Source organism: Hyperolius riggenbachi, chromosome 3, assembly GCF_040937935.1.
Source record: "Hyperolius riggenbachi isolate aHypRig1 chromosome 3, aHypRig1.pri, whole genome shotgun sequence".
NCBI lineage: Eukaryota > Metazoa > Chordata > Amphibia > Anura > Hyperoliidae > Hyperolius > Hyperolius riggenbachi.
The window spans coordinates 196,735,252-196,758,698 of record NC_090648.1 but is presented as its reverse complement, the minus strand read 5'-3'; the positions used below and the strand labels follow the sequence as shown (position 1 = coordinate 196,758,698).

Sequence of the window (23,447 nt, the reverse complement as noted above, 5' to 3'; positions counted from 1 at the left end):
ACCTGAGACGAACCACCCTCATGTATTTTACTACATTTATCAGTGGGAACATGACAGTAAACACCTACCCTGCTTTTAGTTTCATCCTTCTCTGCTCAATCTGCCTGTTATCAGCTCTGATAAGAATCCCCGACTGAGCATTCAGTCTAGGTTCAACCTGGAATCATTATAGCTGAGTCCGTCTTCTGTGAAGTGTTTTCAAGCCCAAGCCCCGCCCCCTCCTGGCTCAGCTTCCCTGCTTTGCATGCTCAGAGCTTTGATGACACGGGAGGGGCTGCTCTGCTGAGAAAGAAGCTCTGAAACAACAGACAAGTGTGGCTGTTGTGTGATCTGTGTGCACTGTGCAGTTGTCCTCATCATTATCTGTGCAGTTTCATTCCTATGAGAGACACTTCCTACAGGCAGCCACACAGCGTACCAGAATAATAAAGTTGAAAGCACACAGATGAAAGACTGCAGCTTCAGCCCTGCTTGACTATAGTTTCATAGAGCCTAGACAGCTCATCCAGAACAGCTCATAACCCGGAAGCAGAAGGGATATGAGCCGGCGGTCATATTGGATTTTTCCTGGAGCAATGGTGGATAAAAAACACTCAAAGAGCTGGTGCACACCAGAGCGGTTCTGGAGCGTTTTTTTAAATGCTTGCAGGGGGAAAACCGCTTGGCTAATGAATGGGATGGTGCACACCAGAGCGGTTCGTTTTTCCCTCAAACGCAAACCTGGGGGCTGCAGCATTTTTTAGATTTCTGAGACGTTTCTGCCTCCATGTTAACCACTTGCCGACTGCGCACTCATACCGCGCGTGGGCAAAGTGGCAGCTGCAGGACCAGCTGCAGGCTAATTAATCAGGAAGCAGCCGCTCGCGCGAATTTTGCAGCGGAGGGGGGCTTTGAGGTGCCCCCCCCCGCCAGCCACACGCAGGCAGGAGAGATCGGACCCCCCCAGCACATCATCCCCCTAGTGGGGAAAAAAGGGGGGTGATCTGATCTCTCTGCCTGGTGTCTGATCTGTGCTGGGGGCTGTAGAGCCCACCCAGCACAGATCACAGAATTCAACGCTGGTCCTTAAGGGGGGTAAAGGGTGGGTCCTCAAGTGGTTAAAGTATAGGAAAGTGGAAAACCGCTCTGAGAAAGGCTAGATCAGAGCTGTTTTCCAGACGTTTTTGTTACAGTAGCTGTTCAGTAACACCTTTACTGTAACAATATTTGTAATTTGCTACACAAAAACGCTCCAAAAAACATTCCAAAAAAAAAGAAATTAGAATTCTGAAAGCTCTGAAATCTGCTTCAAAAACCTCTAGCATTTTGCAGATTAGCTAGAGGTTTTTGGTGTGCACTGGGCCAAAAAGGCACACCAGAGCGGCAAAATTATCAGGAAGAGCATTTATTCTTTACAAGCTATCGACTGATTATGTTTATTTTGTGTGAAACGTTCATCTCTGGTTCCCTTTAAGCACATTTTATCTACAGTAATTGCATTTTTCTATTATGCTATTAGAAAAAAAATAATTAGATGTAAAAGATGGCTCTAAAGCTATAAATAATGTGCTTTCAAGAAATCTTGGAGGTTGTAAAATTATTGCCTGTTTGCTGTTTTTGTTTTGACAGGACATAGATGACTCAGCTTTGTGCTATGCTGTGTTGCAATGACTATACACAACAAAGGAAACATCATTTGATATGCACTGAACACTGAAAGTGAATGTGAGGTGAAGAAACCACCTCAGGGATTTTCCCTATGAATCATCTCGTTTATCCAGGTCATTGTTATATCCAAGAAAAAATAAAATAGCCAGGCACTTGAGCAATTAACAAATGCAAAACAGTGTCAGCCAGTTGATGCCTGAGGTAAAAGGATTTTTCTGCTTAAATGCCTAGAAATCTCCTCTCCTTTACATATTAGAGCTGAAAAAGTTAACCTGCATGATTGAGGATATGTCTTTTAGAACAGTAAAGGGTATCCAGCTGAAAAGGCTTTCTTGGATCTGCCAAAGGGATCATTGTTAGGGTATGGACCACCATGATGTCACTGTCACATACAATGGGTAATAAAAATTTGACAGATCTGTCCGGTTTTTGAAAATTCCATCTCCTAATGGGGTATTCCCAGTTTTTTTTATTTACAAATGCACTTCCCGAATTGCAGATTAGATTAGTTTAGACATCTGTGTATAGATCCTTTCCAGGGAGTGCTTTTGTTAAGGATAAAGGTAATACTAAGAATCCCCATAAGGTGATGGACTACTCCATAATCTGTCAGATCAGTCTGCTTTTTACTCCTTACTCTAAGTGGCAGCAACATAGGAAAAAAGTAATTTATAGTGCATTTTACTCTGGGAGGAATGTACAATTATATGTATTCATTTTAGATTTGACAATTTTTTGAAGTAATGGTTCTTTAACCTTCTGCCGCCCGCGTCACGCCAGTAGGCGTGGCCGCGGCGGCAGCCCCAGGACCGCCTAACGCCAATTGGCGTAAAGTCCTGGGGCTCTGTTTTGCATGAGCATCTCATGCTCGGAGGGCGGAGCTCCGCCCCGCCTTCAGTCTCCGAGCGGCTATTGCCGCTCGGGAGACTGTTAGACGGCGATCACGCCGTCTATTTACTAGGTGCAGCGCTGCGATGAGCAGCAGCGCTGCACTGGGGACAGCCGTGTGACACGGCTGTCCCCATGGGGGACAAGAGAGCGATCGGCTCTCATAGGCAGAAGCCTATGACAGCCGATCGCCATAATTGGCTGGCTGTGGGGAGGGAGGGAGGGAGGGAGGGAATAAACTTAAAGAAACAGGGTTTAAAAAAAAAAAAAACAATAATATTTATTTAAAAAAAAAATAAACATGGGGGGAGCGATCAGACCCCACCAACAGAGAGCTCTGTTGGTGGGGAGAAAAGGGGGGGGGGATCACTTGTGTGCTGAGTTGTGCGGCCCTGCAGCTTGGCCTTAAAGCTGCAGTGGCCAATTTAACTAAAAATTGCCTGGTCACTAGGGGGGTTTAGCCCTGCAGTCCTCAAGTGGTTAACTGTCAACAGAGAAGCTTGGGCGGTGTAAAGCTTTGGGTGATTTCTAATGGTTCAATCAAAGTTGCTATATTATTTCAGGAACCTTGAGAGCTCGTTCACACTAGAGGCGTTTTCGGCCTTTTTTCAAGCGCAGGAGATTTTAAAAATCGCCCACAAAACGCTTGTGCAATGATTCCCTATGAAAGAGTTTACAGCTGAGCGGTTCGTTTCCGATCCGCTCAGCAAATCACTGCCTGTACCATTTTTGAGGCATTTTTGCTATAATGGAAGGCATAAGAAAAATGCAAAACGCTCACAAAATTGCTTTGTGCATCGATTGCATTCGTTAAGAAACAATACATTGTATTTATTCTTTTCCAGGTCAAAGAGTTCACTTCCTGACTTGCATCAGGGAGTGAATTACAAAAACCATACCTCCCAACATTTTAAAATTAGGAATCGGGACACTTAGGCCACACCCCTAACCACACCCCCAACACACACCCCAACACACACCCCTAGTCACACCTATTATAAAGTTTAAAAAAAATTGTTTTCCAATTAATAATATCCCCTAATATTTTTTTTTATAAATATTTCCCCCATATAACCTGGGGAGGAGGGTGCCCATGGGTGTGGAGTGACATCACAGGAAGCAGAGTGAAGCCGGACATAGGTACGCATGGATGGATGCTCCGCTTAGCTGTGCACTCTGCAAGCAGAGGGGAAACACAGGAGCAGATTCCAAGGGAGGGAGGGAGATAGAATGTAATGCCGGCATCCCGCATCCCACTTCGACGCGGCTGTCGCTTCGATCATTTTTTTCATCCTCTCTGCCCACTGCTGCCCGGGACTTGGGGGGTCATAGCGGGTTAGCGGGAGAGCCCCCCCCCCCCCCCCCCAATCGGGACAGTCCCGCAGGATTCGGGACGGTTGGTGGCTATGCAAAAACTGCTCTGAAAAAGCGCTTAGAAAAGCACTTTTTACAAAAACGCAGCATGCAGTGGAGCGCCGGGAGGGGAAAAATAAAACAGCGCACATAAAAAAAAACCCGCTATAAAATTTCAGTTTTCAACTATTGTGATTTCTGTTTAAAGGACAACTGAAGTGAGAGGGATATGGAGGCTGCCATATTTATTATTTTTTAAACCATACCAATTACCTGGCAGCCCTGCTGATCTATTGGCTGCAGTAGTGCCTAAAACACACCAGAAACAAGCATGCAGCTAATCTTTTCAGATTTGACAATAATGTCAGAAACATCTGATCTGCTGCATGCTTGTTCAGCGTCTATGGCTGAAAGTATTAGAGGCAGAGGATCTGAAGGATAGCCAGGCAACAGGTATTATTTAAAAGGAAATAAATATGGCAGCCACCGTATCACTCATGTTACAGTATTCCTGCTTTATATGTTTCGGATATATAGCTCAGGTTTGTGATGTGTCTTCTTTAAGAAGAGAAATAACAACAGGCAAGCAGCCATGTTAATCTGCAAACAGAGGAGCAAGTTTTATACACATTACATCTCCCAAGATGGATGCCCTCTTTAAGGGAGCACTGTAATTATAAACGATGAAAAACCTGACAGTACTTCAGATTTTATTAGTATCATTCAGTACAAGTCAATAAATAATTATTTGAGAGAACCCCATAACAATTGGGAATTGAAAGCTCCATGTGACATTCCCCTTTTGTGTTCCGCTTGCTATGGGAATTACATTTTAATATGTCTCCATACAGAGTGACAGCAATTTATTGAGATACATAATAATAAACTTTATTATGCATGACAGCCTATGCTTAGTGATAATTACTTTTGATGCAGGAGAGGGTGTGATATCACATTCATAAATTAAATGGGAAAACACGTCAGCCTCATGCAGAGAATAAACAAGAATAGTTTTGATTGTTCCAGGATGAATGTGGTCTCACAGGAAGGAAAAGATTTTTTTATAACAGTGTTACAGTATAAAAGAACAAACTTTATATATTGATTCTCAGAAACAAATGTTTTCAGTTAAAGGCATAAAGATACCGAACGGTATATGATTTACAACCCTCTTGATGGAAGCACAGGTGAACTAATTAGCACATCTGCTTGTATTAAGCATTTCAACGTCTAACCTGCATTAAAAAACACTTGGAGGACAACCTATAAAGCATTCTTCACAGAATTCCTTTAAAGTAAACCCAGGGTGAGAATAAAGTAAACCCAGGGTGAAAAACAAGATAAACAATTGTATCCATCCTCCTACTCCTTAAAATGGCTTTTATTTGAGATATTTAATGGTTTTATTTTATGTTTAAACATTTCCAAAGTTGTATATTAAAGGATATCCAAGGTGAGTGACTTAAATACTCACCAGTTTCGGTACTTATCCGTTAGCCGGGCGCATCAGGCAGGTGGTGCTGTTGTTGCTAATTCCAATGATAATTACTTCACGTAACAAAACTGTGAATGTAAACACCGCAGGTGGCGCTAATTGCATTCCTAGTTAAGATAACAATATGTGTATTAAAAAAGTGATTTAATTAAATGAGAAATAAGCCGGCGGCAATGTAACAGATCAAGCCGCCGGCTTCGTGTCTCGCTCTTCTCCCCCCTTGCCCTCTCTCGTATAGAGCCCTGGGAGGGGAACATGCGTGTCCCCCCAGAGCTGCTCGTTGCGGAAGTGAATCCTGCCTGTTTTATTGCGACGAACGACTCTGGGGTGACACGAGTTCCCCCCCAGGGCTGCCAGTGTTCTATACGAGAGAGCTTTTATAATAAATTAATAAACGTTAAGTTTTATTATAGGGATTCAGCATAGAGGGATATTTTTGTGTTATTTATTTGAACTCAGGGTCTGTTTTACGAATCCAGACATTGGTAGCCGTTCTCCTTCCTGTCCTCGGAGGCTCTGACTCACTCTGGTAAGATCGCCATCATTGAGCTCATCAAAGAGTTACAGCACCACCTGGAGAATGGAGGTAAAATTGTGGTGCTGGAGTCCAGAGGGTGAGTAAGAGAAGGGGCTGCTCCTGGCGTTCCGGTGGGATGATTTTTTCCAGATTTTAGGGTCTGAAACCTTTTTAAAAGACCCTAAAATCCAGAAATAATCATTCCGCCAGGGGGTAAAAGTCACTTTCCTTGGATATCCTTTAAGTGTCCCAGAGCTAAAATACACTATTAATCTTTTTTATCTATCCACTGTAGTCAGAAGCTGTTCTCTGCCAGGATATAGCAAATATAGTTTTACGACTCTAATTCCATATCAGTGAGGGTTACGCTATAGTCCGACAAGGTTCCAACAAGAGAGAAACTATCATTGCATGCCAAAAGGTTAACTCTTTTAGGCAAAAAAAGCAAACAAGAGACAAACCTTAGTTATTACCCTCCTGGCAGTCAATTAAAACCACCAGGGGGCAGTGCAGCACTATTTTTTTTTTTTAATCATGTAGCTAGCCTAGCGCTAACTACATGACAGACGCTGTGCAGCGGCATCCCCCCACCCTCTTCGATCGCCTCCGGCGATCAAGCCCGTCCGGAAATCCCGTTCTCAACTGGATTTCCATTAGGGCTTCCCCGTCACCATGGCAACGGGCGGGATGACGTCACCGACGTCGTGACGTCAAAGGGAGTTCCGATCCACCCCTCAGCGCTGCCTGCCACTAATTGGCCAGGCAGCGCATGGGGTCTGAGGGGGGGGTGGCGCGGCGGGTAGCGGCGAATCGGCGCGGAGCGGTGGTGATCGGGCAGTACACGCAGCTAGCAAAGTGCTAGCTGCGTTTACCGAAAAAAAAATTATGCAAATCGGCCCAGCAGGGCCTGAGAAATACTCCTGCGCGGCATAGCCCGAGCTCAGCTCGTGCTTACCGCCAGGGAGGTTAATATGTTTGGCACTGTACACACACGTTTATCTCATCACGTCACATGCCACTTTGGGTACACTTTAAAGATACAGCGTGACTGTTAACAAGTTGCATTATTGCAGTAGGCGAGATGCAAGTGCATTTCTGCAGACACATCACGTAGAGGTATGTTTCCTCTCTGGTTACTATCAGGACACCTGAGAGAAGCTCTGGGACAATGTAGTAGCATTTGGACATTGCATCTTCTATTACAGAATGTTGGCAGTGGTCCAAAATTCCACGTGAGAGATGTAAGAAGCTTCTTGATGGTTATAGAAAGGACTGATTTCAGTTATTTTTTTTCAAAGGATGTGCAACCAAATATTAAGTTAAAGGTGCCAATAATTTTTGTCCAGCCCATTTTTGGAGGTTTGTGTGACATTATGTCCAATTTGCTTTTTTTCCTCCCTTTTTTTTCTTTTGTTCCAATACACACAAAGGGAATAAACATGTATAGCAAAACGTGTTACTGCAATATTTTTCTTTGAGAAATACTTGATTTTCTGGAAAAATTTCTGGGGTGCCAACAATTTTGGCCATGACTGTATATGTTGGCGCTTTATAAATACAATACATACAAATAATAATGAACACTTAAGAGGGTCATAAAGGACCACTATCACAAAAATTGTAAAATTCAAAATACATGTATGTTGCTGTCACTCACAGAGTTTTCTTATTTCAAAAGCACTCAGTGACTGGCAATTGCTCAGTCCAACGGACAAAATAGTGTGCAAACATCTAGGAGGGCAGCCAGCATCTTTGTAGAGATCCCCTCCTGGGACTGCTTTCATAAAAAAAAAAAAATACAAAAACAATCCCCCATGAGGAGATGGACTAGTCCAAAACATGCCAGTTCTGTCAGATTTCGTTCTACCTACTGTAAGTGACAGGAACATAGCAGAAAAGTAATGTATGGCTCATTTTACTCTGCAAGAAACATACTTCTTATTTGTATGTGCTTACGTGTTTTTTTTTTTACATTTTTACAATTTTTGGTGATAGTGCTCCTTTAAGCCACTCTTTGCTGCTTTTTTGGGGTGGAGATTTTGCTTTCCTCATTGGCTTCAGTAAAAGCCTGTTATATGCTCTGCAATTTCAATTCTAATCTAGAATTTCCTGCTCCTAATTTCCTCACTGCCATTCTGCCATGCATGATTCTCAGTGGTGAAATGATTACATTCCACTGATTTTGATAAGTGGAAAGTTTAAAAGCGTAGCGTGGCATGGGAGTCTATGTAATGCCGCATATGAGGTCTTGCAAAACTCAGCTTATAAATACTGTACTCTCATCAGAGTCCCTCTAGCTGGGGTGCTGACATGTTTCCCACGTGAATTGGAATCCACGGTCACCCAATGTCCTGATCAGAAAATACTAAAAGCAATGCTACAATGAGAGTTTTGTGTTCTGCGACTTCAAAGCTATGGAACTAGCAGCAGTACATCACAAAGAGCTCAGTGAAATATGTGAGCACATCTTTCTGCTAGACACAGAGTACATTTTGTAGGTTTTTGAAGCTTGGTGTAATGTCAAGGTTCAAATTAATGTGTAACTTGTTTTCATGTTGTGCCTCTCTTCAATACTGAATACAGCATTCATTCAATTCCAAATAAGCACAGAATTAATCATACCTTAATGGCAATTAATTGCTATAGAGCATAATGTCAACTATGTTTCAATATCTGTCATCTAGCAGTGTGCAGACAGCAATAAAATGATTAAAAAGAAATATCTCATTCCTTTACAACTGAACCAGAGGTTATGGAACTAGTGTTAATAGCTGCAGGTTTTACATTGCATTCACATTTTAGCTGAAGAAGAAAATTAATATGAAGTAAAACAACTCCTTTGAACTAAACCGGAGTACATTTGGTGCTGTGCTACATATTTTTACCACATTTGTCTTGAATTCGGGAGAACAACTTTCCCAGGTGTCCCTGTCAGGAATATAGCAGCTAGTTATGATGTTAAGGATAATACAGGAACATATTCTTTCATTTTGCTATCTGCTGTGTATTATGTCAAAGGTGTAGATATGCCAGGCTGGCTTCATGGAGTTCCTGTATGTACATGTAAATTAACTCTATCATTGTCAACTTCTAATTAGGAAACACTTAAAGAGGAGCTGTTAGGTATAAGGTCTCAGAGAAAATAAACACATATATCAGTAGCTAAATATAGGCTGTACTTACATTACATATGCATTTCACTGTCCACGTTTGGATTTCACAGAATTTTTATATAGTATATGCAGAGAATGATGCTCCTGACAGCTCATGGCAGGTTCCATGTTTGTCTGTCTCCTATGAAGCCAAATGTGTCGTCATGTCCTGCCTGCTTCCTGATCACAGAAAAGCTCGTACTGAATAACACTAGTGTGCAGTGAATATTAATTAGCCATGTGGCTAGGAACAATAGCGGACTCCTGCAGTGTACTCTGCCGGGAGATTTATCAGTGCTGTGCGCTGGACTGAGTTACATGCTATTGTTACTTGACCCTGTAACTTCTCATTAGCAGCCGAGGGGAGAGCCCCAGAATGCTTTGCAGTATGGTATGCGGCTTGCGTCTTCTTAAGAATAACAGCTTTGCTGATAAGCACACACCAAATGTAAGAGAGATTTTTATCTTCACTAATGCCTTTTTGGCTTCCTTCTAAACTGTTTAACACAGGAGAATAGAGGTTTAAATTAGCTTTTGTAGCCTGACAGTTACTCTTTAAAAGCAGGGAATGCTAAATGTATTTGCTAGCCTCTGGCAAGGAGATGGCTAATTAGTCAATAGCCAGTCAGATCCTTACCTTTGATCTGCTAGGAAATAATGTCACCAATGTGTTGTCACCTGTAACCTGGAGTAGGGAAGTCTTTTGTCGTGTGTGTGCTATAATACACTTTTACATGTGAAAGTTAGATCTCTGGGAATTAAATTATGTCTGGAAATTTAATTAAAACTAGTTCTCCCCTTCCAAACGGGCTTGCAGTCTCAAGCCAAATCTCCCTGCATAAAAAGCAGGGGCAGATACCTAAAATAAGTCCGCTCCTGACGGTAGCTGAAGCTGGGTGGACTCCCGGTCCAAGATAAGTTGGCTTCTGGTCCAACCAGAACTGTGTCCATACACAAAAACCAAGTCCAAAGTTCTTCTATCTTGATCCCTCTTTATTTTGGTAAGCAAATAGCCTTGTGTGTATCTTTGTAACTTTTATCCTTGCAACTTTTATTTTGTAACTTTTACTGTTTTTGTAAATCTTTTGTATATATTATTTTCTGCATTGTTCCACTTTTTTCCTGGAATATTACATCGTTATTTAATAAGTTTGACTTCTGCTGTACTAAACTAACACCCATAGCCTAGAAGAGACTGAAGTGTAAAGGGGCCCATACACTCAGCCGATTTTCTGGCCGACCGATCGATCCCGATCGATCGATCGATTGTTTGCAAATCGGTTGGCCAATCGACCGATCGATGGCCGATTTAGATGGATTTCCATTGAACTGGCTGGGTGGAAAATTTAGGTCGATCTGATGAGATTGCTTATCAGTTTGCATTGGCCTTAATGGAAATCTGATGGCAAAAAAATGCCATCAGATCGAATTTCAATAGATTTCAAACTGAAATCTATTGGAATTCTATCCTGGTAAAAAATGTTCTAAAAACGCATCAGATAGATCATCAGATGTATTTCTTATCTATCTGCTGCCAATCTGACGAGTGTATGGGCACCTTAACTGTGTATAAGTCCATGCCTGATTGTATGATTGAGCAACACTACCGTATAAGATTGTAATTGCATTGTGTGTATGAGGCACTTCTGCGCTTGACAGCAGAGTGGGAAGTCTCAGAGTGGCTAACAGTATCGTTCAGAACGACTGTTAGTGGTTTTGCTTCACTACAGTGTAAGATTGCAATTGTGCATGTGTGTGGGGCGTTTGTCATACGTTGGCCTAAAGCGCGCAGCTGACCCGACGTATGAAAACGCCAGTGCGAGTCGCTCAACAGCAGAGTGAAAGTGTCTAGCAACAGCTAGTGGTGGCAGTGAGAAGTGTTTGAGGGGTCACAGCCTTGTGGTAGCTCGACTAAGGCTGTTTCCCCTCTCGATCTGGTCAAACCCGCAGTCGGGAACCGTATCTGCAGGTGCGCCGTGGGGCTGGTTCCTGACATCCCCTTCATATGGAAGAGTGGTTAGATAGTGTACTGGTAAAGGCCTCTGCCTCAGACATAGGAGCACTGTGTTCAAATCTTGGCTTTTCCTATTCAGTAGGAGTTCTTGGGCTAGACTCTCTAACATTGCTACTGCCTATTGAGCTCACCCTAGTGGCTGCAGCTCAAGTGCTTTGCTTCCACCAGGAGAAAAGTGCTATACAAACAATGGAATTATCATTATTAAGACGGTGAAGAGTGCAGGATTGTTCTATGATTGCCTTTCCTAAAGCACTGTCTTTGTCATTTGATTAATAAAAGTATTTCAAAGATACCAGACCCGAGGCAAAACTACCTAAGGTAAGCATATTTCAAGCGGCATCAACATACATCTATGTGTTGTCCATTCCTCTCCTTCTTCACCCTGGGCCGCATACTTGCTCAAATTGTCATACAGGATGGTCTGCTGCAATGTGTTCGCCTATCACTCTTCCAATCCCTCCTCGTAAGGAGAGTAAATGGGGCAGAGAAGGGGAGGTAATGTGAGGGTGAAGGGAGAGAACATCACAGCAAGCCTTCCTCTTTCTGTCTGGGCATGGAGGTGGACAAGGAGATTAATAGGCAGCACACAGAGATATACCTCAGTTCCACAGAATATGTTGCTGCTTTATAAATCAACAATAATAAAAAATACCTTGCTTATCTTAGGTATTGTTGCCTTGGGTCATCTGTGCTTAAAGCATAATTCACGCCAAGTAGAAGGGCTGCGTTCTCCTATGAGCACCATGATAAGGGAAGATCATGTGGTATTTGTTTACATCATGCCATCTTTAGTGAATGGTGACAAGACAGGGGATACCCCACCATCTTATTATAAATTGACAACCCTGATAAAAGAAAAACAACAGCTCATTAGTTCTGAGGTTTTCTGTATGGTGATGCTATAATGGTCACTCTAAAATTGATCCACCGTACCTGTGATTGGGCCAATGTAGAGCGAAGTGGGTGGACTTGTTTTAAACTGAACCATGGGCTTGCATCTTAATTGGAGTCTAGTCTGCTATATTGGACACCTATTTATATTGGATTCCCTATTTAGCCCATGCATACTTTGTAGAAACGAACTGCTTGGTTGCCACACTCCTGACGCTAATTGCATTAACCAGATTGCCTAATTTACTCACTCCTCAGTGAACTTCTTTTGGTCTTTGAATGTTTGGTTTTATGACTCATTAACCTCTTGAGGACTGCAGGGCTAAACCCCTCTAGTGATCAGGCCATCTTTAGTAAAACTGGCCACTGCAGCTTTAAGGCCAAGCTGCAGGGCTGCACAACACAGCACACAAGTGATTCCCCCCCTCTTTTCTCCCCACCAACAGAGCTCTCTGTTGGTGGGGTCTGATTGTTCCCCCCATGTTTATTATTTTTTTATAAATATTATTGTTGCTGCTTTTTTTTAAAAAAACCTGTTCCTTTAAATCTCTTCCCTGCCTCCCACCTTCCCCACAGCCAGCCAATTACTGCGATCGGCTGTCATAGGCTTCTGCCTATGAGAGGCGATCGCTCTCTTGTCCCCCAGGGGGACAGCCGTGTGACACGGCTGTCCCCAGTACATCGCTGATGCAGATCGCAGCGCTGTACATAGAAATAGACAGCGATCACGCCGTCTAACAGTCTTACGAGTGGCAATAGCCGCTCAGAGACTGAAGGTGGGGTGGAGTCCGCCCCCCAAGCAGGAGATGCGTGCGCAGCCTGCGCGCGATCTCCTGCAAAACAGAGCCCCAGGACTTTACGCCAATCGGCGTTAGGCGGTCCTGGGGCTGCCGCCGTGGCCACGCCTATCGGCGTGTCGCGGTCGGAAAGAGGTTAAGGCTAAAAAGTACTTGTGTACTGGTTAGACTTTGTGCAAACTAATTGGTAGCTCGCCACACTCTTGCCATTAATTGAACTAACCAGCTTACCTAATTTGCTTATGCCTTGGTGTACATAATTTGAATCTTGAACTCAAAGTGTTTTGTGAAGCAATGTTCATGTCTTCAGGAAGGACTGTCACAGAATAAGGTAGGTAAGCCTCAAAATTGTCAGCTATTTGGAATTTGCTCACAGCACAATCCCAAAAAAGGAAAAAGATGTAGCCAATCATGAAACATTTGTTACCAGTATAGTAGCAACAGAGTGTGATAGTGATACATCAGCAATGCATACACACGGCTGGCAGTCATGCCTTTTAAGTACCTTTTTTTTCTTAATAAGATGTGAATACAATTTGATATATTTTAATTCTACTTTGTCAGAGGTAATTGTATTACTCCAGTAGCTCCCCAATTAAAATCCCATTTGTAGGCCTACGTCTAATAATGTTAATGTTTTGCATATACATTCATATATATTAATTTTTAATGGTGCAAACCAAAGAGACATTTTTTTTTATATCTTATAACATACTTTTGTAAATATATTATATATTTTCATGAGATAACACTTAAGATATAACACTTTTTTTTACAATGTAAAGTAGTTTAAATGAGCTGTCCCATCAAATTAACTCAACACAAAGCCATGTCTAATCCTATGGCAACAAAGTGAGTATATCCCTAAGTGAAGAATGTAAAAATTGTGCACAAAGTTTCAATATTTTCAGTGCCCACCATTATTTTTAAACACTGCCTTAACCCCCTTGGGCAAGGTGTTCACTAGAGCTTCACAGGTTGCCTTTGGAATCTCTTCCACTCATCCATGACAAGTGGGTGGATGTTAGAGGCCTTGCACTCCTCCACCTTCCTTTTGAGAGTGACCCACAGATGCTCAATAGGGTTTAGGTCAGTCCAGCATTTTTACCATCCGTTTATTTGGCAAGACAGTTGTCGTCTTGTAGCCGTGTTTAGTGTTGTGTTTCTTATCATGTTGAAATATTGCAATTCACAAACGAACACAGCACTTAAAGAGAAACCGTGACCAAGAATTGAACTTCATCCCAACCAGTAGCTGATACCCCCTTTTACATGAGAAATCTTGTGGCTCTGTGTGGCTGATATTGTGGTGAAACCCCTCCCAGAGGAAACTGTGAGGACCATGGTCAGTTTCCTGTCTGTGAACCTCATTGCATTGTGGGAAATAGCTGTTTACAGCTGTTTCCAACTGCCAAAAAAGCAAGCAGCAGCTACTTCCACTGACATCACCTGCCAGCAGTAAAAATGTCACCATGTGGTAAATGCCAGAACGTAAATCAGAGAGAGGAAAGATTTTACAATGGGCAAACACTGACAAAATCATTTATACATAATTATTGTAAAAATGGAGGACTTTTTTTATTACATTATTTTCACTTGCGTTCCTCTTTAACATCACTTTCTGGGAGCTTGGTACTTAAGCACTAGTTAAATTGTGCAGGGGCACCCCTGAGGAAAGGCTCTATTTGAACCATGTCATGTTTGTAACCCTGCCACTCAAAAATTAAAAAAGTTTTTTATTTTTTTAGTTCTGTGTTTGTTTGTGAATTAGTGCATGTTGTGCAGGTTTCGTGTACCTGCTGAACACTGAGTACTGGCTGGCAGTACAGTGTACTGTTTCCCTATTCAGGTTAGGAAACCATTGAGCCTATATGTTGGAATATTGCCCTGTGGCCCAGTTTCAGAAGGTAGAGGTTCATGGTCTGCTTCAGTATGTCACAGTACATGTTGGCTTTCATGGTTCCATCAATGACCTGTAGCTCTCCTGTGCCGGAAGCACTCATACAGCCCCAAACCATGACACTTTCACCATGCTTAGCTGTAGGCTAAACACCCTTGTCTTTGTACGCCTCGCTTGGTTGCCACCGCACATACATGACACCATCTGAACCAAATAACTTTATCTTGGCCTCATCAGACCAGAGGATCAGAACCAGAGTTCCAGTAATCCATGTTTACAATGAGACAGTGTAAGAGCGATTATGCCAAATTCAACACACCTGCTCCCCGTTCACATCTGAGACCTTGTAACATTAATAACTAACATGACCATGAGGAAGGAGTATGTCTAATTGGCCACAATTTTGACATTCTTTACTTAGAAAGTTACCAGCGGTTTAGACATTAATGGCTGTGTGCTGAGTTATTGTTATGGGAAAGCAAATTTACATTGTTATACAAGCAGTACACTAATTACTTTACATTGTATCGAAGGGGATGTTTCATTAACGTTATCACGCTTATACAGCACAAATTAAGAGTAGCACGCATGCTACACGTGGTCCTAGCAGAGTAGCGTCCGCTTCTAAGTTACGGGCGATCATTGTAAGGTCCACGTGATGTACCTGTAGTGTGATAACGATACTAGTGCGACCGCTACTTCCTTGATTAGCGTAGTAGCGGCCTTGTTAGTGAAGTATCACGGTTCCACTACCAGTACATCCCGCAGACCCTACAATGATCACATGTAACCTAAGAGCGCATGCTAAGCTTCCAGGACCGCGCGTAACATTGGTGCGCTACAATTAACTCGCCCTGTGTGAGCGCGATAACATTAATGAATTAACCCCAAAGTATCATATCTTCAGTGTTGTCCCATGAAAAGATATAATAAAATATCTACAAAAATGTGAGTGGTGTACTGACTTTTATGAGATCCTGTTTAGTTATTTATTGTAATATTTCATCTTATTACTTTACATTTTGTACCAGTTCATATAGTTATTGTTTTATTGATTGGAACGTGGACCAGTAAAAAACCTGTACAACCTTGGTTTGAATATTCTAGGTCGTTACGATTGGTTTTCATGCTTGTTAAAGAAAGCCAGCATTTGTGGCAAATATATCACAATCCCGGTTTTATATTTCAAACCTGCAACTCCCTGAAGTATTTCTTCTAACAAAGGATCTTTCATTGTCTGTTACAAATAAGTTTCTTGAAGAATCGATCTGCAGCAGTCTCTTATGAAATTGAGTTTAGTTTCCAGCAGCATAACATGTTATAACTAGATGAAAAAGTACTGTATCGCACAAACTCAGCGTGGAAGGAAAAAAAATCACATCAGCTACACAATAAGGCTATTACAGAAGAATTGATGGCGCAAGGCACAACAAATGCAGTGGGGACTTGTTTAACTTTTAGACCTAAACTTTTCAGTTGGCTTTACCTTTATTATTCAGCATTATAATTATGAGTTAGAATGGGCAATGTCAACTACTTGATTTAATCTGTAGGTGAAATCATGTGGAATAACTCAGGAAGTTAAAGTGTCCTTGGTCATGGCTGTCTAAATGTAATTTTAAAGTGGACCTGAACTCTTGCACAGGACAGAACGAAAACAGAGAAATGCACCATGTATGTATTTAGATAGTTTAGCCAGTCTAATTCCCCTTCATCTGTGCCTAATCACAAATTGTAATCTGATCTCTCCCCTGTTTCAGCTGACTGCCACGGCAGATAAGCTCATTTAAAGGCACAGGATGTTAACAATATGTCTGCTTCCATGAAAGCAGGAAGTAGAAACAGTGCAGATTTATTTCAGGATTTGTATCAGCTATAACAAAGAAATGTTTTTCTTTAAAGATTATTATGCGTTTGCGGATCTTTTAGATCAGTGAAGAAGTTCTGAGTTCAGGTCCGCTTCAAGCCTTTCATTAACAGCACTGTACCCCTCTTCCTCCCTCCTACCAACTTAAACACCCTGATTCCCAGATTTGTGTTTAAGTAAGAGGACAAAGGATCATTATCGCAAAAAATTGTGCAATTCAAAATACACATGGATGCATATGTGGGACAGGTACATGTGTTCCAGAATAAAATGCATTATACATTATTATTTCCTACGTCTCTCTTGCTTAAAGGTAGTACAAATCTGACAGATCTGACAGGTTTTGGACTGGCCCATCTCCTCATGTAGGGGTCTCATGGCTTTCTTTATTTTCAAAAGCACTTATTGAATGGAAGTTGCTCAGTCTGCCAGAATAGTGCGTGAAAAAGTAGGCTGGCCAATCAACATCTTTGTATAGATCCTTTCTAGTTATTGCTTTTGCAAATAATAAAGTAAAGAGAACCCCTTATAAAAAGATGGAATCCTCCAAAACCATTATCAGATTTTGTAAGATTCTGTAAGTGACAGAAACATAGGAGGAAACTAATTTATAACGCATTTTACTCTGGTAGAAATATAGTTTTTACTTTTATGTGTAAGCATGTACTGTATTTTAAAGTTTACATTGTTTTGTTTTAGTTGTATTTTAAGGTAAGGTTAGGCAGTAGGAAGATAGTGTTATTTTAGGAAGGAGTTAACATGGGCGGTACAGTGGCATAGTAGATAGCTATCTGACTTTGCACAAGTACCGGTTCAAATGCCAGTCAAGGCATTATCTGCACGCAGTTGCCTCTGGGCATTCTGATTTCCTCCCACACCCAAAAAACCTGCAGATAAGCTTATTGGTTCCTACAAAATTGGCCCTGGATTATGATGGACATATATAACTATGGTAGAGATTAAATTGTGTAAGATGTCAGCGCTGTTCAAAGGAAAACTGAAGTAAGAAGAATATGGAGGGTGCCATATTTATTTACAGTTAAACGATACCAGTTGCCTGGCAACCCTGGTGATCTATTTGACTGCAGTAGTGTATGAATAACACCATAAACAAGCATGCAGCTAAACTTGACATATCTTACAATAATATCAGAAACACCTGATCTGCAATGCTTGTTCCGGGTTTATCTGTAAATGTATTAGAGGCAGAGGATCATCAGGATAGCCAGGCAACTGGTGTTACTTAAAAGGAAATAAACATGACAGCCTCCATATCCCTCTTACTTAAGTTGTCCTTTAAATATTAAATAATTATATTAAATTGGTGCGTGGAGGGGAAGAGAATAGGGTAATGACAAGAGTTTAATCTTGAGGTAGGAAAATGTGCATGGAAAGGGCTTAAATTCAAGAGGGAGGCTAAAATTAGTTCTTAAGAGGTGGATTTAATACATGTATAAGATACAATAGATTAATGACAGGAGAAATCATGAATGCACTGGTGACAATAGCATTACATGACTTGAGTGCAGCAACAGAGCCAAAATGAGTCCACTACCCAAATTAAGTATGTGCCCAGGTACAATAGGGTTACTTTCTCAAATTCTTTCCCATGTTTATATTTACAGTATATATTTAATGCTATCTCATAATATACATCTTTTTGCAAAAAAAAAACAAAAAAAAATACTATATAGTTAGATACGAGTCTCTTTTGGCTCCTATAGGTTTGTTACATACATTGATCTTTCTCCCTATGGCTGGATGATTTTTGTGACAAGCCTATGTAGTATGACTTGAATTTTTGATTACGCTCACAGCATATGCAATGTCTTGTGAGGAAGAGGATCCTGTCAGGATATGTAAGCCAGGGTTTATATTAAAAGTTACAGATGAAAGAAATCTGCATTGGCTTATCAAATAATTACTCTTTTTCAGAATACAGCTTATTGCTTTTTGCCATTTGTGGACTATAGCTACGTGTATCTTTGAGGATTTATAATTTTGTGCTATATTCTAAGATACCATGTATTCCTTTGGGAGGATGAATTATACCCATATGCTGGATTTACGTAATATACCCACTATATTAGGAGACCAACAGCTATCGATTTCCCCTTGTTCTACCTATTTATCACTGCACTATCAATTATGTACATAGAGAAATACAGAGACATGAGCCTGGAAGCATTTACATGGGACTTTAAATCCTGGAAGAAAATCTGAAGTAGAGTTTGCAGAATCATATGGGGGAAGAAAAGATGGACAATAAATTATTTACTCACATTTACATTGTTTCTTTGCCAGTGTTTGCTCCGTAATCAGAAAAATCAGCAAGAGGCAGAAGAGTTGAAACGTTCCCATGGTGAAGCTGTCCTGATTGCTGAGGCCAGGCACTTGTACCTGCATACAGAAGAGTTCAGGCATGTTAATTATTAAGCACTAATAAAACAGCTTTGAACTTAAATTTAAGAAATACATGTTGTTTTCCTATGTTAAAGTCCATTGGAAATATATGTCCTTTAAATGTCTGATCTACCTGATGCTGGAAGAAGAGGGATTAGAGATGGAAGACTAGTAAGATTTGTCTGTTTTAAACTTTCTCATGGGTCATGTGACTCCAGCTGGCTGATAAATGGTTCATTCCGCTCACATTGTGAAATGACCAAGCCTAGCCACAAATAAAAGAAAGTTCACATTACTTTCACCTAATTCTGCTGGTGTCTCATTGGCTTGTGCTGTTACAGACAGACTGTAATGGAGATTAGGCAATTTGAGGCAGACCTTTCCTCTACATAGGAAAGCTCAGCAGCAAATACAATGACTGCTTATCCTACATCTTGTATTGGGCTTTAAAACATCTCAACACACATCAAGTTGAACTAGTGAAAGATCTCAGTGATATCATTATAAAGACAAGTTTGTTCAGCCAACAATCGAATGTATTGGTAGCACTTAGCACTTTATAGAGAATTTATGTGTGCATCAAACCAAAGTAACACCTGACAAATCTGGCTTTGCAAATTTGGCCTAATTGGCTACTCACGAGACATAGCTCGTGCAAATATGCATTTGCTTTCGCATGCCAAAGTTTGCAGGGTTAGAACCAATACCGCAAAGCAGTTGCCCTGCGGGAATTAGTTCATGCTACATTAGCACTATCCAGAAGCACCACGGGGAGGCTTCCCCCATCCTTTCGCTTTCGCATAGTTTGGCATGCGAAAGCAAATGCATATTTGCATGAGCATTGCCTCATGATAAGCCAATTAGGGCAGATTTTCAAAGCCAAATTTGTTAGGGTTAAACTTGTGTTTAACCCTAACATTTGTTGTGATGTTTGAGCACGCATAAATTCTCTTGTGGTAAGCACTTAGCACTTGAACTGGCTATTGCTGCTACTTCTCATAACCCCCTGGCACCTGTCCTTCTCTCTTGTAAAACCTTTCGTGATATGCAAGTTATCAATTCAACACAGGTTTCAAAGGATGCTCAGCATTACAGTTTTGACACTCAAATAGTGGGAGCGTGCTAGGAAAAAATCCATGATTAAAAACATTAGACACAACATGGGATCCAGGGGCATAACTACAAATCATGGGGGCCCACAGCAAAACTTTGATGCCCCCCCAATGCTCACATCCTTTCCCTTGCCTATCCCTGGTAACCATCACAGCCTGAGGGTCCATTTTGCAAGGGTATTAAAACAAGTGTGGACATCGTAATCTCCCCACCAATATTAAGTGTGGCCAGAAAAATACCTGATCTGAAGGATGGGCTGCTTTATTGTAGGGAGTGAAGTAGTAGTTGGGATCCACTTACAGCTCTGGGCCTCCCTGCTGTAGCAGGGGCTGCTCCCTTGTAGTTACGCCCCTGATGGGAAAGATGAGCTACTGTCTGAAAATTTTACACAATGTAACCCCTCCTAAACTGTCCAACAAATACTGGCCTAACTTCCAGTTAAAACTTTTTACATTGCCTTTGGAGAGTGTGTTGATGCTTTACGATTTCTGTCAAACTGTTATGCTATTTTCCCAATGGAGAGATTTGCCCCTACTGTCTGTTCTTAGTGGCCCTGACAGGAAGTAAGAGAAATCGTATCAGCAAAAACATAACCAATAACAAAAACCTTATGAGTTGTAACCATTTTCCACATGGCTAAAAATAGCCTGTGGCTGGCTGAGCTATTTTGTTTAGCAGCCATTGCTTAACCCCCGTAGCGGCAATCCTGAGTCAGACTCAGGACAAAAATCCTCAGCTCAGAGCGGTAATCCCACGCCTGAGTAAGTTACATGCAGGAACTGCTGCAGCTCTCTCTGTGGTATGTTTTTTTTTCTTGTTTTTAGGGTCTAAAAGCTTGAGAAAAAAATTGCTCGGCTTTTAGACCATAAATCTGGAAGTAATCATAACGCCAGGGAGGTTGAAAAGCCCTTCATAGTGCTAAGGCAAGTTCTATGGAAAAACTGTCCATCTCTGCCAAGAATGTAGTGTATGTACAGTCAGCCTGATACATCACAGAAAGATCCTTAGTGCTGGACTAACCATCTTAGCTGAGTGCATTGTTCCCCTCTTTACCCATCCTGTCAGAATCCACCCCATTATTTGCCACACTCCTTCCATCCGAGCATGTGTTGTAAGTCTGTAGGCTATCGACACATCTGTCACCCCGGGGATCAAATCCCCATCCCTGCCAGCAACCGTAATTGCATATGTGTACACACTTGTAGGGGAGGGCAAACATGAGAACTTGAAAACAGTGAATTAAGAAGAAAATTATTACTAAGCCTCATCCTCCAGGACCGTGTATTAAAAAATATATTTTTAATAATAATAATAATAAGTGAGTAAGTATGCAGCACCCCTTGTCTTCTAATACCCTACTTTCACCAATACTGATGTCATTCCATTAATATAATGAACAAACTAACATACTGCAATGTATTGTATTGTAGATATATTTGCTGTAGCCCAGTCTCCCTATTAAAAAATATTTTGTGAGGCACGCATCCAGCTCTTTACTTTATATTTTTGTGAAAACCTACAACATTGTCATGAATGTCCTTTGAGTGTAGACACTTCTCTTTCTTCCTTTGTGTAAACTAATTAGATTCTCCTCATTAACACAGGAAATAAATGGGTAAAATTTACCACACAAAGTATACGAATGGAAAACAAAACAACAAAAACATGAAAGAATTTTTACGGGTATCCATTGTTAAAAGGGATGACAAAGTGTTCCAACAGATTCACTGTTGTCAAGGGAACCAGTGACTTTCAGTTGCATTGTTACAGCTCGTTTTACAAGTTGCATAGGCCAGAACAGTTTGCTGAAGTTTTCAAAAAATCCACAGGAACAGCGGAAACCTAAATTAATTTTAAAGTGGACCTGAAGTATAAAAATAACATCTGCATTGTCAGAATGGCAGCAGAAGTTATAATAGAGTAGCATTAGCAAATGTTTTAATATTCACCTTCTGGGCCACAAAATAAATGTTTTCTTGGTGTGCATTTGGGTGTCCCTTTGTTAAACAAACGAACAAATAAAAGCAAAAACCCACATGCAGCAGGTGTTAGTTGTGCAACAACTAATGTGTTACAGCAGCTTTACCCATGCAGACTGGGATAGCCAGATTTCGGGGGCCCAGATCGCGTGTTGCTCTGCAGCCTGAACTATACCAGCAAGCATGGTCCATAGTATGGGTTGAGCTCTAGAAGAGATGGGTGGCAAAGCCTCCCACTCTGCCCCAGAGCCCCTGTCCAATCCATGGATGGAAGTGATGCCCAGAAGGAAGTGGGGAGTATGCCCTGAGTGTGTGTGTGTGTGTGTGTGTGTGTGTGTGTGTGTGTGTGTGTGTGTGTGTGTTTCATGGTGGCATCCAGGGCCGGCCTTAGGTTTCACAGCGCCCTGAGCAGAACCAGATTTTGGTGCCCCCCCCCCCCAAATTCATCCTCTTCGCGTGTGAGCGCACCACACACATACACTAATGGGGGGGGGGGGGGATCTGCTGCCTAAATACACTAAAAGGGGATCTGCGACTGTAAGACTAGTAGCCTAAGCCTATATACACTAAAGGGGGGATCTGCCTACAGTAAAGGTTAGATAGGTAGCTGCCCCCAGTATAGATTAGATAGGTAGCTGCCCCCCCCAGTATAGGTTAGATAGGTAGCTGCCCCCAGTATAGCTTAGATAGGTAGCTGCTGCCCCCAGTATAGATTAGATAGGTAGCTGCTGCCCCCAGTATAGATTAGATAGGTAGCTGCTGCCCCCAGTATAGATTAGATAGGTAGCTGCTGCCCCAGTATAGATTAGATAGGTAGCTGCCCCCCCCCCAGTATAGATTAGATAGGTAGCTGCCCCCCCCCCAGTATAGGTTAGATAGGTAGCTGCCCCCCCAGTATAGGTTAGATAGGTAGGTTCCCTCAGTATAGTATAGATAGGTAGCTGCCCCCAGTATAGGTTAGATAGGTAGCTGCCCCCAGTATAGGTTAGATAGGTAGCTGCCCCCAGTATAGGTTAGATAGGTAGCTGCCCCCAGTATAGATTAGATAAGTAGCTGCCCCCAGCATAGGTTAGATAGGTAGCTGCCCCCAGCATAGGTTAGATAGGTAGCTGCCCCCAGTATAGATTAGATAGGTAGGTGCCCCCAGTATAGGTTAGATAGGCAGCTGCCCCCAGTATAAGTTAGATAGGTAGCTGCCCCTCCAGTATAGGTTAGATAGGTAGGTGCCCCCAGTATAGGTTAGATAGGTAGGTGCCCCCAGTATAGATTAGATAGGTAGCTGCCCCCCCCCCCCCAGTATAGGTTAGATAGGTAGGTGCCCCCAGTATAGATTAGATAGGTAGCTGCCCCCCCCCCCGTATAGGTTAGATAGGTAGGTGCCCCCAGTATAGATTAGATAGGTAGCTGCCCCCCCCAGTATAGGTTAGA

At 41.9% G+C, this 23,447-nt stretch overlaps 1 protein-coding gene across 3 annotated transcripts in view; it reads right to left on the bottom strand.

Moving 5' to 3' along the window:
* The window catches only part of LIPC (lipase C, hepatic type), a 169,105-nt gene extending 149,944 nt beyond the window's left edge, over positions 1-19,161 (bottom strand). Inside the window, exons 1-2 of one of the 3 annotated variants that reach the window (XM_068275517.1) lie at positions 19,061-19,161; positions 18,807-18,924 (exon numbers count right to left, since the gene is read on the bottom strand). In XM_068275517.1, the coding sequence (XP_068131618.1) occupies positions 18,807-18,885 (79 nt within the window). In that variant the 5' untranslated portion in view covers positions 18,886-18,924; positions 19,061-19,161. Of the gene's footprint in view, positions 1-18,806; positions 18,925-19,060 lie in introns of those variants that run through there. The other 2 variants (XM_068275518.1, XM_068275519.1) reach the window with 2 other exon arrangements.
* Between the last annotated feature and the right edge of the window lie 4,286 nt (positions 19,162-23,447).